The 17,320-nt window shown below is 40.7% G+C and overlaps 4 protein-coding genes across 5 annotated transcripts; 2 read left to right on the top strand and 2 right to left on the bottom strand.

Moving 5' to 3' along the window:
• Nucleotides 1-550: 550 nt before the first annotated feature.
• Nucleotides 551-1,617, bottom strand: LOC126605778 (glycine-rich protein 5-like). Its single transcript, XM_050273212.1, has 3 exons — nt 1,494-1,617; nt 1,083-1,325; nt 551-1,028 (listed from the first exon to the last, which is right to left on the bottom strand). Exons 1-3 carry the CDS (start codon nt 1,615-1,617, stop codon nt 883-885), a joined length of 513 nt encoding a protein of 170 aa, XP_050129169.1. The 3' UTR covers nt 551-882.
• Nucleotides 1,618-3,893: 2,276 nt separating this feature from the next.
• On the top strand, nt 3,894-9,017 carry LOC126605685 (uncharacterized). The gene is made up of 15 exons (XM_050273109.1): nt 3,894-4,514; nt 4,815-4,899; nt 5,088-5,576; nt 5,766-5,931; nt 6,027-6,179; nt 6,711-6,805; nt 6,989-7,080; nt 7,236-7,306; nt 7,402-7,537; nt 7,752-7,811; nt 7,903-7,988; nt 8,083-8,159; nt 8,289-8,359; nt 8,495-8,552; nt 8,645-9,017. Exons 1-15 carry the CDS (start codon nt 4,171-4,173, stop codon nt 8,798-8,800), a joined length of 2,139 nt encoding a protein of 712 aa, XP_050129066.1. The 5' UTR covers nt 3,894-4,170; the 3' UTR covers nt 8,801-9,017.
• Nucleotides 9,018-9,514: 497 nt separating this feature from the next.
• Nucleotides 9,515-12,250, top strand: LOC126605690 (uncharacterized). Of its 2 annotated transcripts, none has more exons than XM_050273119.1 (5): nt 9,515-10,041; nt 10,213-10,611; nt 10,719-11,339; nt 11,596-11,756; nt 11,851-12,250. In XM_050273119.1, the coding sequence occupies exons 1-4, from the start codon at nt 9,577-9,579 to the stop codon at nt 11,725-11,727; spliced, it is 1,617 nt and encodes a 538-aa protein (XP_050129076.1). In that variant the 5' UTR covers nt 9,515-9,576; the 3' UTR covers nt 11,728-11,756; nt 11,851-12,250. The 2 variants fall into 2 exon arrangements, with proteins under 2 accessions (XP_050129076.1, XP_050129075.1); XM_050273118.1 differs by having other exon boundaries at nt 11,846-12,250.
• Nucleotides 12,251-13,767: 1,517 nt separating this feature from the next.
• LOC126605682 (uncharacterized TPR repeat-containing protein At1g05150-like) lies at nt 13,768-16,578 on the bottom strand. The gene has a single exon (XM_050273105.1). The coding sequence runs from the start codon at nt 16,278-16,280 to the stop codon at nt 13,893-13,895; it is 2,388 nt and encodes a 795-aa protein (XP_050129062.1). The 5' UTR covers nt 16,281-16,578; the 3' UTR covers nt 13,768-13,892.
• Between the last annotated feature and the right edge of the window lie 742 nt (nt 16,579-17,320).

The following is a 17,320-nucleotide window of genomic DNA, read 5'->3' as shown; positions in this document are numbered from 1 at the left end:
AACTGCATGGCAAGTTGGGGTAAATTAACATGTGAACAAGCACATCAGTGAACAAAATCAAACCGAACAAAAAAAAAGAGGTAATGCTAGGGAGATCAAGATTTTAAACTAAATTTGTTACCCAAATTGATGTGTCACTAATAAGAAACAAATACGTTAATTGACACTTGGTTTTTAATCCAATCATCTACAAGACTACAACCACATTATCTGGTTTAAAATTTTTGGTGTCCCTAGCATTACCCCAAAAAAATTGAATAGATGGAATTTGGCCTAGATTGGTTCGATTTTCAGCCTTGCCTCTTACAAACTAAATTGGACTGTTTATATATTCCTTTAATTTGTTTCCACACGTATATATCTTTCTTATTAGATATTCTACACAAATCATAGAACTGGTTGCACATAAAATTTATCTCTTCAACAAATGAACCGATATTAACAATCACGTTATATGATATGCAAAATATAACTTAAATAGATAATCTCTCTAGCATTACATTTATTTGTATCGTCAAAGTTGACTGTAATTTGACATAAAAAAACACAATAAATTGAACGATATTCTCTTGAGTCGTTACCACGTAAAACATTGCATGCATGCATGCATGCAGAATATACATAGCGCACATAAAATTGAACAACGAAAAAAGGTTGAATGAAAAGAAAGAAAAAAAAACAGAAAAAAGGTGAATGGAAGCACAAACAACAAAAACAACAGATAGAGAACAATTTAACTATAATAAATCCTTAATCCATCAGCCTTGCTTAATCATCGATCGGTCGACTAATTGGGTAATATGTGCTTCGGGATTAATGTGACTGTTAGAAATTAATGGCGCCTTAATTAATTCGGAAACATCAAACATTTGCCAGTGATGATCAAGTACGACGTCGTCGGCAGTGAGCCTTGCACATGTGTTGGCAGTCGTAGAAGCAAGGCCCTCCGCAGTGAAGAGGGCAATCCAATCTCATGCCTTTGCATTGCCCCTTGCGCATGCATTGTGCAAACTCTCCCATCACGTACTCTTCCTCGTCGAACCTCCTCTTCCGGCCGCTGTAGACATGGTTACTGTTTCTGCCGCCTCTTCCTCCTCGGCCCTTTCCTTTTCCACCACCACAACCCCATTTCCACCACCCTGCCCCTCCTCCTCCTCCGCCCCATCCCCACCCACCACCTCCTCCTTTTCCACCTCCACCTCCTCCTCCTCCTCCTCCTCCTCCGCCGCCGCCACCACCACCCCAACCCCATGTATATCCTCCTCCGCCTCCACCTCCACCTCCACCCCCATTACCACCTCCACCGCCGCCTCCCCCTCCTCCTCCTGCTCCTCTTCCTCCTCCTCTTCCTCCTCCTCCTCTGGACATCCAATTAGGTTGCTTCTTTTTGTTGTTGATATCAACTTCAGTTGTGTAGGAAGTAGTCACGTTCTTTACTTCTCCATTAATTCCTGCGGAAGGAATTTCAGCAACAGCTAAAAAAGAACTATTGCCTTGCTCGTGATGAGTACTATTAGCCATGCCATTTTCTAACTTACTACCGGCAGCTTCCGAACAAACAGTCGCCGTCACAATAAACAAGACGACCCATAACTTTCTCATCACTACTGCAGCCATATGCACTTGTATATTAATTTTAGAACGTTAGAATGAAAATCGATGCGCATATGCTGTGCGAAGTATGGCGATTGTCAACAGTGATACCTTATATAGACATAGGGCTGGTTTGGTATTGTTGTGCTTTGAAAAAAAACTGTTGTGAGAATAAGCGGCTGTGTTGTGAGAATAAGCGGCTGTGAAATAAATCAGCAAAATGTTTAGTAAATTTTTTTGTAAAAGTGCTTTTGGAAAAAAAAACAATCTGATAGTGGGTCTTTAATTCATTAAAGGAGCACTGTAGCTCCGTGTGCTTTGAAAAAAAAGCCAGTTTTCCAAAGCTGCAAATAGCAGCTTCAGCTTTTTCCTTTGATTTTAGCTTATTCTCATAGCAGCTTCCAAAATAAGCCATTTTTTTTCAGTTTACCAAACACCTAAAACCCTCACAGTTTTTTTTCATGGGTGTTTTTTTTTTAAGCACCTCATTTCCAAATCATCCCATAAACTGGTTACGTAATTTAGCTTTTAAATTTAGCAATGTATTTACGGATGTATTCTAAATTATTTTTCACAAGTCTTGCTGTTGACAACTAGACCTTGTCCCCACTTGACCCTAGATCTCTAAGAAAACCCTAATCGTGCTCCTTTTCATTTGAACAGAAGTGTGCCTTGTGTCTCACTTTTGTCCCCACCTATATAGATCTATAACTTTTTACAGTCTAGGCTGGAAAAATTAGGTTAAATGGCAGTTGCGCGACATGCATGCTTCACTTCACAGCCTTCTCCAATGTCCCCACTCTCGCCCACTTATGGCACGCTCGTCTGATCAGACTGCTCTCTTCTCGATCAGTAAATCCTACACAACAGTATTGTTATTTCTATCTTAGTTTATCCATAGGACCACTTATAAGTAGTTTTTTTAATATTTGACGAGAAATGATAATTACACTTTTTTTTTCACACATCATTATTTAAACGTATTTGTTATCCGTTTGCTTTATTCAATTTGATGATTTTAAAATAATGATGTGTACAACAAGAAAAACGACGTGTGATTATCATTTCCATCTCCGAATCCATTGCTTTGAGTTAATTTGCAATATCTTTACAGAGTTGGATTAAATTAAATTGTACTTTTGTCATGTAACTCAAGCAATATATATACAACAATATACATATATCTGCGAGCAATATATATACAATAATAACAGGCAGTACGATCACATTCCCACCATAATTGTATAACTTCGAGGTCCACCTGCAATGTGATCAATACAATACTTATTGCCTTTTGCTTCGCCTTTAAGCCTGGAATTTGGACAAGTATATATGTATCACTACTAGCAAGCATGCGTAGAGATCACACTTCGTATTGTTAAATTAATACACCACATAGGTTTCATATATGTATATACATCATCATGCTTCCAACTCATTGGTGGGATTCATGCCCTCCTTGTGTTGTGTTGCAGCTGCTTATTCTCCTAATCTTTCTCAACTTTCCTGTTATAGGTTTTGCTAAAGGAGATTTTAACTTGTTTGTTATCAATTATAATTAATGGTCAGGATTTGACTTCATGTCCCCCTTGATATATTGTATTTTTTATTAATAAATTATCATCATAGTCATTTCCCATAATAGCAATATTATAATGAGATTGACTTTGCGGTCAAATTAAAAATAAAATAAAAATCATGCTTCCAACTCCTCCATGTTAGCTAATAATTTATTATACAACAAAAGTAGAAATCTCATAAATACACCAAATGGATCAACATAAATATAATAAAGGAATGTCAGGGAAACCATATTTTGTACCACATTAGTGCAACACATAATGTAGTAAATGATAAATACAACCAACATAAAATTAAATAAATTCACTAATTAGCATGAAATGTAAACATCACCTAACACATCCGATAGTGCACCAATAATATAGCCCTTGCTTTGGCTCCATCCCTCTAAATCCTACATGATCTCACTCAATACGAAAACTGCCCTAAATAGACCTATAAAATATCTCAACAAAAATAATAATAAAATAAAAAAAGTCCACATGTTACCCTTGGGTATGCCGAAACCCAATCCATTTAACAGCGGACCTAATGGGCTCTCATAAAATAGTCCATTTGGAGTAAGAAAACCCATGGTTTCTCAGCCCATGGATAATTATGCCCATTCGTTGTCACCGGCCCTGCCCTTAGATGAAAAACAAAACAAAACGACTCTCGTGAAAGCCACGTGTCGGTCGCAGGAGTCATCGCTCTCCCGCGTGTCCCTCCCGCGAAAAAGAAGCCTTTACGGCAAAGTCGGTGTCTCGTTGAAAAGTTCTCAGCCTTGAGGGCTGAGTTTCTCGGTCGAGTTGCCGGGTGATAGCGCGCTACAGATTTTTCCAAATCAGCAAAGTTTTAGTTAAAGTTCGTTAATTACTGTTATTAATCTTAATTATCGAAGTAGTTAATTAGTCGTTAAGAGCATTAGGCGGTGGAACACTAGTATAAAGAACCGGTCTCGTGTAATTTCAATCAATTTCCTTAAAATTAATTAAATTTAATTATCTGCTAATACTGATGTTAATTTATCGATTAATAAAATCAAAACGGCCGTATTGGTCTGCAAATTCGAGCCAGTTGCTTTTCCGATGCTCTGCGAGCTTGAAAGGGGAATCGCCGCCGTCGAAAATGGAGGAGGCATTGATTCTGACGCCGACGCATAAGTACGCGGCGGGCGCTCTGTTCGCTCTGGCGCTCCACCAGTCGCAGGTCCACCAGACTCGCCAATCGACTCCTCCTTTGCCTTCCCTGAAAGAAGAGACCATCGGCGAAGGTGCCAGCGTCGGTAAGAGCGTTTCGGTTTCGGACAATGACGGCCTTTGGGTCCACGAGAATTCCGGTTTGCTTTATCCCATTTTCAGGTACTTTCTTTCAATTCCATTGGTCATACTCATATCAAATGTGCAGAAGTGGTCGTAGACACATTGGGTTGTTCCCCTTGTGCACTAAGTTCGATTCCTCTCATCGCAGTTTAGATTAATTTAAAGTAAAATATTAATTTTATCACAAAATGGCTTAGGTTTTGTTAGGAGTGGAACCACTCATATATTCTATATATATTCTATTTTACTTTTGTCAAGTTTCCGATGTGGGATTCTTACATTCCTCAACATTACTGCGAGTCCACGTCCAGCTTCATGATTCCTTGGTTGGAATTTCAGATTTTTAGGAGTGGATGACCAATCCTGGAAGGGGCTAAAGGAAACAGCAGGATCTTCTTCACAAGTTAGGCATCATGTAGGAGCGGTGCGTTTTTTCTTCGTCATATGAAATTTACTGACATCAGTATTTTTGACACATTGGAGCTTGAGAGGATTTTCATTTGCTTTTTGGCTCATATTTGATTCTTGGCTGCAACATTTATGTGTGTTTATAACTTTCTAGTAATATCTTGTTCGGTTTGATAGCTCTTTGGTAATTTTATTTTATTTCAGTTCTTGACATTACTCTCGGAGGAAGCTGATGTGCCTTCTGAGGAAAAATCTGACAAGGAACGTGCTTTGACAAAAACCGTTGATGCTATGGTACTTACTGAGGAAGACTCTCCTGCTTCTTCAGCAGAGAAACCTGTGAATGCTGAATATGAAGCTAAATGCCGCGAGAGATATGAAGTTCCTGAGACAAAACCACCTTCTGAGGTAGAAGCAAAGCCTTATGAGATTATAACGAGGACATGCTCCGATACATCCACTGAAGAAAAAGCATTAAATGTATCTGAACCCCTAGAGGAACCTGTGGAAGAGGGAAACCTGCTCAGTTACGAAAGGAAAATAACAGTTCTTTATGCACTTCTTTCAGCTTGTGTGGCAGATAATACTGAAGATGGCGATAAATGTTCCCAAGTAAGGAAGGGTTATGATGCTCGACACCGTGTAGCATTGCGGTTGCTGGCAGCATGGCTTGGGGTTGAATGGCAAAAAATGGTCCGTCTATTGAAAACATTTATTGTTTTTTCTTTTTGTTACTTGATCCTATCAAAATAATAAGGCTATAAGAGTGTCTGCTATTTGATGAATACCTACTCTTTATGCTTCAAATGAATAAATAAAAATAAGAAGAAGAAAGAAACAAAAGCATATTGAGCCATCTATGAGGAAAATTCTACTCTGCAGGAAGTCATGGAGGTGATGGTTGCTTGTTCTTTTATGGCTTCAATAAAAGAAGTTACTGATGACAACAAAACAAAAACTTCAGAAATCTCATGGGAGGAAATGAAGCGGGGAAGTCTAATTGGTGCAGCTGCTTTAACAGGGGGAACCTTAATGGCTATCACTGGTGGTATGAAATCCGTCAACTTCAAAAAAGCAGATGTGACTCCTTTTACAATAGAACTAGTAGTCTTTAACTTGTTGTTGACTTTTAATTTTTCACAGGCCTAGTCGCTCCTGCAATTGCGCAGGCTTTAGGTGCTCTAGCTCCAACATTGGGTGGTATTATCCCTGCAATTGGAGCAGGTGGATTCGCTGCTGCTGCAACTGCCACTGGCTCTGTTACTGGCTCTGTTGCTGTTGCTGCATCATTTGGAGGTGCAAAAGTGGTTTTTTTTTCTTCTAATATTTTCATGCTTAGTTAGACTTACGAATCTGACATCGTTTATGTAACTGGAAGAAAAACCTAGTCTTGGCTAATAACAAGAGGGATGAACATGAATACTAGGAAGGCATGCGGTTGACAGAAAGTTGTGAATTAAGAGGATAAGTCACTTTTGACACAACTGCACACATGGATGCTTTCTTGTTATGGTACCGTATATTCAAATCATCAATTCTTAACTTATTCAGAAAATAGAAGAGTGGTGGATGGAGTTGAGACTCATAGTTTTAGACTCAACAATCAACATACCCTCTTGTTCATTCAACATTATTATTAGTCTTAAACCTCCGAAAGATTAATACACTTAACCTCGATCTAAACTTTATGGTTTTTATCAAGCATGTGGTCATTTTGAAAGCACATTCAAAAAGACCACCATTCCATACTACATAGGTTCAATCTTTCAAATATAATGAGAAAAAAGGGTATGTAGTGGATACTTACTCGCTCTTTCGGCATCTCAGCTGCTGGAGCTGGACTTACGGGGAGTAAAATGGCTAGAAGAACTGGCAACATTGAAGAATTTGAGTTCAGGACAGTTGGAAATTATGAGAAAGGGGTGAGTTCATTTTGACATTTTACAAATCCATATTTTTATTTTTGTGGGGAACCGGGAGGTGTGAGCTGTTTCTGAGGGATTTCTATGGCTTGATGTTATAGTGGCAAATTGCAATTTATATTGATCACCACCTTTTCTGTATAAACGACATTGCTGACCTTTTTCTGAAAACCTCCTTTTCAGCGGCTAGCAGTGGGAATATTGGTTTCTGGACTTGTTTTCGAGGATGAAGACTTCATAAGGCCTTGGGAAGCTCAGAATGAAAATTTGGAAAGGTAAGCAATGCAAATTGTGTTTCCCCAAGTAGTATGGTGAAAAAGATGATATGCTTTCTATTTAACTTGAAATTCTGTCGATTATAGAAGCATCACATAGGTTTTGAATTATCATCACTGGCTAAGTAATTGATATTAATGTAGTGAATGCATAGGTATGCACTCTGGTGGGAGTCTAAGAATTTGATTGCATTGAGCACTGCAATCCAAGACTGGCTTACTTCACGTACGTTCTTAACGTTATAAGTAGTATCACTTTTTTTTTTTTTACTTTTGGCATATCTATGAGTCCATGACCAACATTGTTGCAAACTGTTACAGGAATTGCATTACAGTTGATGAAAGAAGGTGCCATGCTAACTGTATTAAACACACTTCTAGCGGCATTTGCTATGCCAACAACATTAGTTACGGCATCTGATCTTATAGATAGCAAATGGGCAGTTGCAGTGGACAGGTAATTTTTTATTTGTTTGGAAGGAACTCTATATGGATTGATAATGGAAAGATATTGGTTTCCATTGTGTTCATGTTTTGATTGCGAAAGTTTTGTTCTCATAATTTGCTCCCGAGGTGGTTCAGTTTTCAAGTATTTGAAACAATATCTTGAGTGTTCATTACTTGCAGTGCATGACAAATATGAAATTGTAGCATTCCCTTTTCTTGGCCAGATCAGACAAAGCTGGGAAGATGCTCGCTGAAGTCCTGCTGAATGGACTGCAAGGGGGCAGGTAGAAGAATCTCATATTATAAAAGACATGTCCATCTTTCCCTTAAACATCATGTGTATACTTGACTTAAAATCCTCCGTGTACGGTCCAGGCCAGTGACGCTCGTAGGATTCTCACTGGGGGCCAGAGTAATTTTCAAATGTCTTCAATCTTTGGCTGAAACAGAAGGGGATAACGGTAATTATCACAATCCGTTTCATCCTATTGTGGACAAGTACAGTAGCACTATAATAAATAAAAATAATTGAATCCGGTTTATGCATTTCTATAGCTGGTCTGGTAGAAAGGGTTGTACTTCTGGGAGCGCCAGTTTCGGTTGAAGAAGAAAATTGGAGTGATGCTAGAAAGGTAGTTCAAAACTCTTTTTTTTTTCCTTTCCTTTTTGCATCTGTTATTTGGTTTCCTTTGCAAGTTTTGTTGTGCTGCTACTGTTCTTACATTTTAACACTGAAGGCTGAACCTATTTCTGCTCCACAGATGGTGGCCGGGAGATTCGTGAATGCCTATTCTATAAATGATTGGACACTGGGAATCGCCTTTCGTGCAAGGTACGGGTCATTTATCCTTTGGTTCTAGCATTATGCATATCCGAGCCCGGGGGTGGTACATAAGTGTTCTTTCTAATCATATTGAAAAAAGCCATGAGTTATAAATCCATCGGACTAAGTGTTTTCTGTATACAGTTTACTTTCTCAAGGTCTAGGTGGAATTCAACCTGTTGATGTCCCTGGGATTGAAAATGTAAGTTCTCCAACCTCCCAGTTTCTTTTGCATTTGCAATTTTGGTCGGTACTTGTGCTGCATTGTTTTGAAGTTTCGATTTCACTTCTCAGGTTGACGTGACGCAAATTGTCGAAGGCCACTCTTCGTATCTTTGGAAGACGAAACAGATCTTGGAGCAGCTCGAACTCGACTCCTACTACCCTGTTTTCAAAACAACAACGATGACACCCCCGCCGGAGGAAAATAGCTCTGTCAAACAGTTCTGAACCTTCCGATCGTCTTGGTCCTTCTCAGTTCCATTCTCTCTTAAGAAATGTATATTTTATTGAATATTTATGTTCGAAAACTAAAATAATCAATCAAAATGCGAGTGGGGCCTTAGCATAGCTAGGATAGAGTTACATCGAGTAGAACATATTTGAAATGTCCATAAATTTTACGAAGCTTATGGTCCGATGAAAGTTTATAACCGATTTAAAACCATGTCTTACAGCTCACAACTCTTTTGGAAATGAGATGTTTTAGTTTTTACAATAGTATATAGAGAAAATATTATAAGTTATGTAAAAGCGATTATATTATTTATCGAGTCATAAAGTAATTTTTAAGCTTGAAAAAATAATCACAAAATTATTAGCGGAGTTAGAACATACTTAGAATGAAATTTCGAAATGACATCTTTGAAATACGGAAAACTAACGAAAAGTAAAAAAAAGCTTCTCTTCTAACGAAAAGTCATTTTTAAAGATATAGTGAATAGTGCCAGTTAAAGGTAAAAATGTAGTTTTTGTTTAAAAAGAAACAGGAAGTGTTTTGTTAAAACGTTATTTAAATTACCTTTAAATCGCAAAATCGGTTAAAAACTGGGAGACTTTTGGGCCGGTCTCCAAATGAGGCCCAAATAAATGAAGATTTTGAATTTTGGGCCATTCGGGTCGACCCAAGATTTTTGAGGGTTTAATACAGAAGACATTGATAGGGTTTTATCTCACGACTTCACCGTCTCTCTCTCTCAACCGTCTCTGATTTGGCGAAAAACAAAATGGGCAGAAAGAAGAAATTCATCGACAAGAAAAAATCGGCGACCTTCCAATTACTTGCCCGTGACTCGTCCGATCCCAACTACGACGATTCACCCGGCAACGACCGCGTCTTTGTCCGAGTAGACAACAGCAGCTACTCCGTCGACAGCTTATTCCCCGAAGATAACCCTGACCACGCCTCAGGTGCCGGCGGATACGACGACGGTCCCAATTCAATATACGCCGATGCGCCTGAGGATGGCGGCGGCGGCGGGGGCTATGGCCATGGTTACGGGAGCTCGGCAGCGTCGTCCGCAGCTCAGCCTTTGCCTGACAACGTAAGGAAGGAGATTCTGGAGTTAGGGTTTCCCGACGATGGTTACAATTACTTGCTGCATATGAGGGAGATTCGGAATACTGGCGCCGGCTCTGCATTTTATCAGAATTCCAAGGCTAAGCTCGGTGAGCTTCCGCGCGATGAAAAGGTTGGTTTGCTAACTTAGCTTTCGATTCCTTAAATTCTGTTTGGCTTCTGAGAAAATTGAGGAAAAATAGAGAGTAAATTTGAAAATTTCTGTCTTTCACATTTTTGAGCTATAAAACAATAGCAATTTAGAAGATTTTTGTTGTACTTGATAACTGTAGTGGATTTTTAGGCATATGATGCTTCGAGATTGCGCATTTCGGAAACTGAGGTACCGAATGAGAAAGTTATTTACAGTGTGGCTTCTAAGACGGTTAATGTAAGGGTTCAGAAAGTGGTTGATCCAGAAGTATCTGCATTGCTTGATGATAGCGATTTGTCGCGGTTTGGTTCTGATGTTGAGGACTTGGAAGAAGATTTTGTGGTTCAGGCTAACCTTCCCGAAGAAGAGGAGGAGGAGGAGGAGGATGGGGTTATAGATAATACGCCAAGTTTTGTTGAGCAATTTGAGAATAAAAATGTGACCAATGAAGCAAATGGAGTGAGAACAAATAGCGTGGCAGTAGCAAAGGATGACTCTACAGTTGAAAAGCCACGAGTTCATCGTCTTTTGGACGAGCAATTTGATTTAGTGAGTTATTTTTTTGGCATATTTAGTTATGTTACTTAAACTTTATAGTTTGAGGTGATTTTTCCTTTATACTTCATTATCGCACATTTTTGGTATGAAAAAAACAGCTTGTAGGTCAGGAGTATGGTAGTTATGACAATGCCGATGGCGATGACGATGATTACGGTTATATACCTGAAGAAGATGAGTCCCTTGCAGAGAAGCTCAAACATGCCACCCTTAATGAGCGTGTGATTGATGACTTAGAGCTCGATGGAAATTATAAGGCTCCTGCAGATATGTTGCAGGATGACGAGACGGTAAAAACGAAAGAGCTAGTGGAATCTGCTAATGTGCTTATTCGGCGTTGTGCAGAATATGGTAAGAAATATGAGAACGAAGATCAAGATGGAGACGTGGTCATTGTAGAGGAATCTAGCGATGAATCAGAAGTGTGGGATTGTGAGACCATTGTTACTACATATTCAAATCTCGATAACCACCCTGGGAAAATTGAAGCTCCAGGAGCAACTAGAAGGAAGAAGCTTTCTGAAACGGTTTCTGGAGCCTTGGGTTCCACCGATCATGTGATAACTCTTCGAGGAAAACAGAAGCTGCCTGTGGACTTCCTGCCTCATGGTAAAAAACCTACAACTGAGAAGGTGAAAGATACGGATGCCTTGAAAAATCAGCCGCTGAAAAGGAAGCAGCATGGTCAGGAGTCAAAGGAGGAGAAGAAAGAGCGAAAGGTATCCATTCGCTGTTCTGCTATTCATTTTTGCTCGTCTTGAGCATGCCATTACATCCAACTTACCACACTTTTATAAAATCCGTAAACTAACAATTTAAGGGCAAAAACTGTAAGCAAATAACTCGCATCTACAATATCAAAGATACTCTTTTTGGCATTCGATAATGAGTGCAATTTTGTCCATTGTATTTTGCTTATGTTGTTTCGAAGTGTGTTTGTACTTTTGATAATGACTCAAAGATATATGTATGCAGGCTGCTGTCAAGGAAGAAAGGCGGGAAGCACGCCGCACTAAAAAGGAAATAAAGGAACTTTACAAGGGTGAAGCACAGCATGCTCAGAGAGTAGTTGCTATATCTGGCCCTTCTTCAATTCATCTTATGTGATTGTGCTGATCGTTAAGTTACACCTCCAGGTAATTGAAATTGCATCACTATTTCTTTGAAACCTGGCAGTTTGTGGAAGTATGGTTTATTTTAATTGATTTGCTTAATTATGTTCTAGGTTAGACTAAAAAGAGAGTAGCGGATTATTGTCAAGACGGTGGTATCCCATGAGCTTCCACATTTCATAACACCACCAACATATGCAGTAATCTACGACCAACCATGTTAAATGAGGTGCTGTATGCTCCATCATCATTGCCTTGATTTTGAGAAGCGTAGAATACAAGTTAAGTGACGATGGGATCGAGTTAAATTTATCTTCGGAAGGCTTGGTTTCGGATGTTTTTGGTTGGTCATAATAGATGGGACATGCCTTGAGTTCTTTGTAACCATATGTATTTCTTTTGATTCATTCAATCCTCACTGTCGTGTGAGGATTTACGTCACGCGGGTACGCCGCTACTGCGACACAAGGACTTGCAAGAAATATGAATACTTTGATTGAAGGAACTACTTTGTTTAATACGGTGTGCGATCCCAAATGCCGTAGTCTTGAAGAATTATTTCCGGCGTTTGCGCCTTGTAGCGGTGTATTCTTCCTCCCTGCTGCACCTGGTTTTTCTCTCGGCAGACAGACACAAATGATGGTGACAGGGCTGGGGCCGTGGCCGGTGATAACGGTGATGATGGCGGGGGTACGGTTGCTCTCGTGGACGTAATCATCATAATAGACATGATCATGATGCATATCTACTGCTCCCATGTGTTAATTCATTGGGTCAAACCCCAATATTTATACAAAAACCATGTGGGTTAATGATGATAGGTAAACTAGCAAAATCAACTTACACAATTAAAGGGAGAAATCAAAGTGATCAGCTCACAAGAAGTCAAATAAGTAATTAAGCAATGATGAGCATGACCAATGATTGACGGAATTGGTCAAGGTGGTAACGCAGGTATTTTTTTGGGCAAATGGTAATGGAGGTTAAGGCTTTAGAATATCGCACCTCAAAGCTGCATTTGGCAACTCATATCTCACTTTGCTCATTCCGTTAAAACCTGATACTAAATTTGAAAAGTAAGTACACGTGGCACATATCTCGACACAAATAAATCATATTTGTATACACATGGCGAGTTTTAGAGAATTAGGTGCCTAATTTTGAATTTCGAAAAATTAGGTAAGACTCGAGTTGAGTTTAAGACTTGTGTTGCCTGAAACTAATACGCAATACTCTCAATCCCTAGTTGATGCATGGAAACATGAATAATTTGATTGAAATGTAGACACTTGGTCATTAATTATACATTCATGATTTACTACAACGTGGCAGCAAGAAAATACTTCTCAGTGGGGAAGAGGAGCCATATCACCTCTACCAAAATAAGGTGTGGAACTCCAAATGCCGTAGTCATCAAGAATTATTTCCGTCGCTTCGGCCTCGTAGCGGTGTTCATCTCCTCGCCCTCCCTCTCCCTGCCGCACCTGATTTTTCGTTTGGTCGGAAGGAAGAAATGAAGGTGACGGGGCTCGGGCTGCAGCTGGTGATATTGGTAGTGATGATGATGGCGATGCTGTTGCCCTTGTGGGCGTAATCATCACAACAGACATGATCATCATGCATATCATGTGCTTCGCCGAGGTTACGGCTACTGCTCCCATGACGATTCTTCTTGGCTAGCTGCAAATGCAGGTTAGGGTTTTCGAATTTCGAACTTGAAGCTGCATTTGGCAACCGTCAGCCAAAAATCCTGATATAAAAGAAGCAGCAGTGTTTTGAGAAAAAATCGTTTCCTTTCTTTCTCACACCAGATGGATGACATAACCGTGCTTCTTGCATGCATCTAGTGCTTTGAACAGAATGGAAACCCCAACCGGTTCCCCTCCTACATATATTTACTTTTTACTACGACCGTATATACGGGCATTTCCGGGATTAATCTTCGAAGCAGAGGAGTAAAAACATCGTCGAATCAATAGAAAGAATGGATACAAGAAACCGAAGCACGTTATACCGATGATGACACGCAGAGACATCCGAAACAAATGTATTATACAACGGCATAATGCCGACCGAAAACATTCGTGATCGATATATTTCACACTGAACAACTAGATTGCGACGAAGGAAATATACAGAATGAAGAGAAAAAGAGACTAGCTAAGGGGCCTTGTGGGATTGCAGTGTAAAGCACTTGCACTTGTCTTTCATGGCTTCAGCCTCGCTTCCGTATTCCCTGAATTTGTACTCTTCCTGCTTAGAGGTGGGAGGCACCTTTCCCTCGCTATAGCATTGATTACACAAACTGAAGTGAGATTTTACCTCCTTAAATCGGGACCCAATAATCGGATAGCGGCAGACCGAGCAAACATGGTTGCCGTGGCGGTTTCTGTCCCCAGTTTCAAGCTTCAACAGCGTGGACATGATACCAAAACCCCAATCTGGGTCGTCAAACATGACAAGAAATTCGGTGAAAGACATGGTGGAAAGATCCGTTTCTCCATGGAGTTCCAGCATCTCACTATCTCCATTGGAAGGGACATATATGGCTCTCAACAGTTTCATGTATTTAGTGGCATCAGCTTTTCTTATCTGAGAACCACCACCTTCATTCACAGGACGCCATAAGAGCGCATCAAATGCAACTCTTTTGCGCTTTTCTGGTGAGCCACTGCAAATAGGGGCTAAAACAGCAAAAAACATTCCCAAATCCACTCTGCCTGAGCCTGTATCATCCATGACAGAGAGTATCCTCTCGTTTATGGCTTTAACAGCTCCTTGGAAAGTCTCTGGCTTTAGGAAATTAAGTAACCTGCGAAGGATTACTTCCAAATTAGGCTTCCGTATGGATCTCTGAGGAACACCAGTGCCTGAATATGAAAGAGGTACATCGCCATCATTCATTTCCTTCTTAAGCAGCTCCACATCACATCGACTCAACCTGGTAATCCTCTGAAAGGCCCTTATCTCAAGTGCATTGGCCATGTCCTGCCTCAAAGTAGCCTTCTCCCCAACTGTCTTAAATTTCGAAGGTTCCACAACGACGAAAGAACCCTCTCCATTGTTTGCCTTCACCTTCTTCTTCTGTAGCTGCTTCAAATGCGCAATGGCATCATGCAATTCAACCCTGTTGGTCATTTTCAATGCTTCCTTCAAAGCCTTCTTAGCTTCCTCAGTTTCCCGAGCTCCCAACAAAGACACAGCCTTGTTAAGCTGAGCACGCCAATGGTTCGGCCACACAGCTAAAACCCTAGTATACATCTCAGAAGCTCTCGGAAACCTACCTGAATCCATATACAGCCCTCCCAAATTATACAAAGCGTCCACATGACCAGGTTTCAAATCAATAGCTTTCTGAAATGTGGCAATTGCTCTCTCATCCTCCCCCATGGCATGCAAAGCCGAAGCCAAATCACAATGCGCATCGGCATAATCGGGTTTCATAAAAATGGCCTCATCCAAGGCCTTGACAGCCGCCCTATATTCCCCAACCCCGAAAAGAGCACTACCCAAAAGCTTCAAAGCTCTAAAATGGGTTGGACAACTAATTGCAGCTTCTCTATAATATTCACAAGCACTCATAACCATACCTTCACCTTCAAGCGCAATGCCGAGATTCACATAAATCTGTGGAAGCAGATAAGCCCACTGGTTGCCGCCGCCCTCCGCCGCCTCCAACGCCAGCAAAAACTCATCTTTCGCTTCGTTACACCTGCCAAGAACGTACAAGCAATTTCCAGCTCGGAAATGTGGCCTCACGTCCACCGGCTGCAACTCACAAGCTCTCTTGAAGCTCACCAGTGCCTCCTTGAACAGCTGGTGCTCGGACAGCACCCTCCCAATCGCCATGTGCCCGTCGAAGGCCTGCTCACGTGACCTTGCTCCGTCGGCACGGCTCCTCAGCACCCCCAATTCTTTGACAAACAGAGCATAATCATGCCCATTTTCTTCCCAAAATACCCTTTTCTCAGAAATCTCCATCGACGGCCCCAATTCCCTCGACCACCCGGCGTCGGAGAGGGCGTCGATGTTGTCCGCCTTCAATTTCCCGTCCTTGCCCTGCTTCGCCTTCAACCGCTTCACCAGAATCTCCAAATCGTCCACAATCTTCCACGTGTCGTCGAACACGATCCCGTGGTTCGGCGACACCGCCCACGCCGCAGTCCTCTGCTTCTTCTGCGACTCCACCACCCTCTCATCGACAATCGCCGACGAGGACGCCTCGGAGTCCATGGAGGCCTTGTTCTCGTCCAACGTAAGCTCCAACCCGAGCGCGTCGAAGTCACGGTCCACATCACCGGCTCCGTCGTCGTAGGTCCGCAAAAGCCCCTCATACGTCAGCCCCTTCTCGCCGTCGATGAAGTCGCCGTACGTCCGAAACACCTCATCCAAAATGGCATTGATCTGCTCGTCGCTGAATTTAACCCTAGGGTTTACGGCGACGACGAGCGCGGCCATCTCGTCGCGGTTGAGGCCGCCGTCATGGTTGCCATCGAACTGGTGGAAAATCCGCTTCACCTTCTCCGATCTGCTCCCTCTCGTCGTCATTAAAACGCTTTAATTTCGGAATTAATTTTTCTGGAGGGTTTGGCGATAAATGGGTAAGTGAGTGAGGGGGACCGAAAAAAGAAGGTAGGGCAGGGGTACAGAGCTATATTAATACATCTTGTTCTGGGGGGTTTAATTCGTGATTAGGCTAATAACCCTGTGATTAATGAGGTTTAATCTCTCGTTTGGGTGTACCAACTGTTTTCTCTGCTGGTTTTCTTTGGATCTGTGCCAGGAAAAGGAGAGAGAAGACAACTCTTTTCTCTGTCTTTCTCTCTCTTGTTTAATTTAAATTTTCTTTTTTTGAATTTTTATTACCTGGTTCTCACCTCTTTGCTTCTGTGATGATGATGATGGGTGGGTGGGCCCCGCTTGAGCCTAGTAGTGGGCCTGTCAGGTTTTCTTTTTTGTTTTCTTTTTAAGTATTTTGTTTTTCCTGACCAAAAAAAAAAAGAAGAAAGTATTTCTGGTTTTTTAAGTATTTATTTGTATGTGTTTTGTATTGGAATTGGAAGATTTGGTATTCGCATTGGTTGGCACTTTGACTAACGTAAACGCCAGCTTTACGTAAAGAAACATCTTCTCCAGCTGGCTGGGTTCTGATGTTGATCAGAGTGCGTACATGTGGCATTTTGTATTAGCCAGAGTAATCGCGATGTAAAGATAGCGGTATCTTAAATTAGTTGATTATGTTACGTGTCATTTTAACGACAGTGTTTATGTTGTTTTATTTTGTGTTTGTTTGAATTGTATTACTTTGTATATGCGTTAGACATTACTAAATTTTAATTTGTTACATTAAACGTTTTAGTTTAGCATTTAATGCATATAGGTTTCGATTATAAACAAAGATAAAAATTAACAGTAATATTCTCTTAAAGTATTTGTGTATCAACACTAACTAAATTTGTTTATTATTTTAACATATATGACTAAAATTAAGATCTTCTTGGAATACATAATGATAATTAAACAGGTGTCAAAACTGAGTTACGCTATATTTAACATTAACTAATAAAATGTGGATTAGTCGATCAAGA

Source organism: Malus sylvestris, chromosome 15 (genome assembly GCF_916048215.2).
Source record: "Malus sylvestris chromosome 15, drMalSylv7.2, whole genome shotgun sequence".
NCBI lineage: Eukaryota > Viridiplantae > Streptophyta > Magnoliopsida > Rosales > Rosaceae > Malus > Malus sylvestris.
This window is presented reverse-complemented; position numbering and strand designations above follow the sequence as displayed.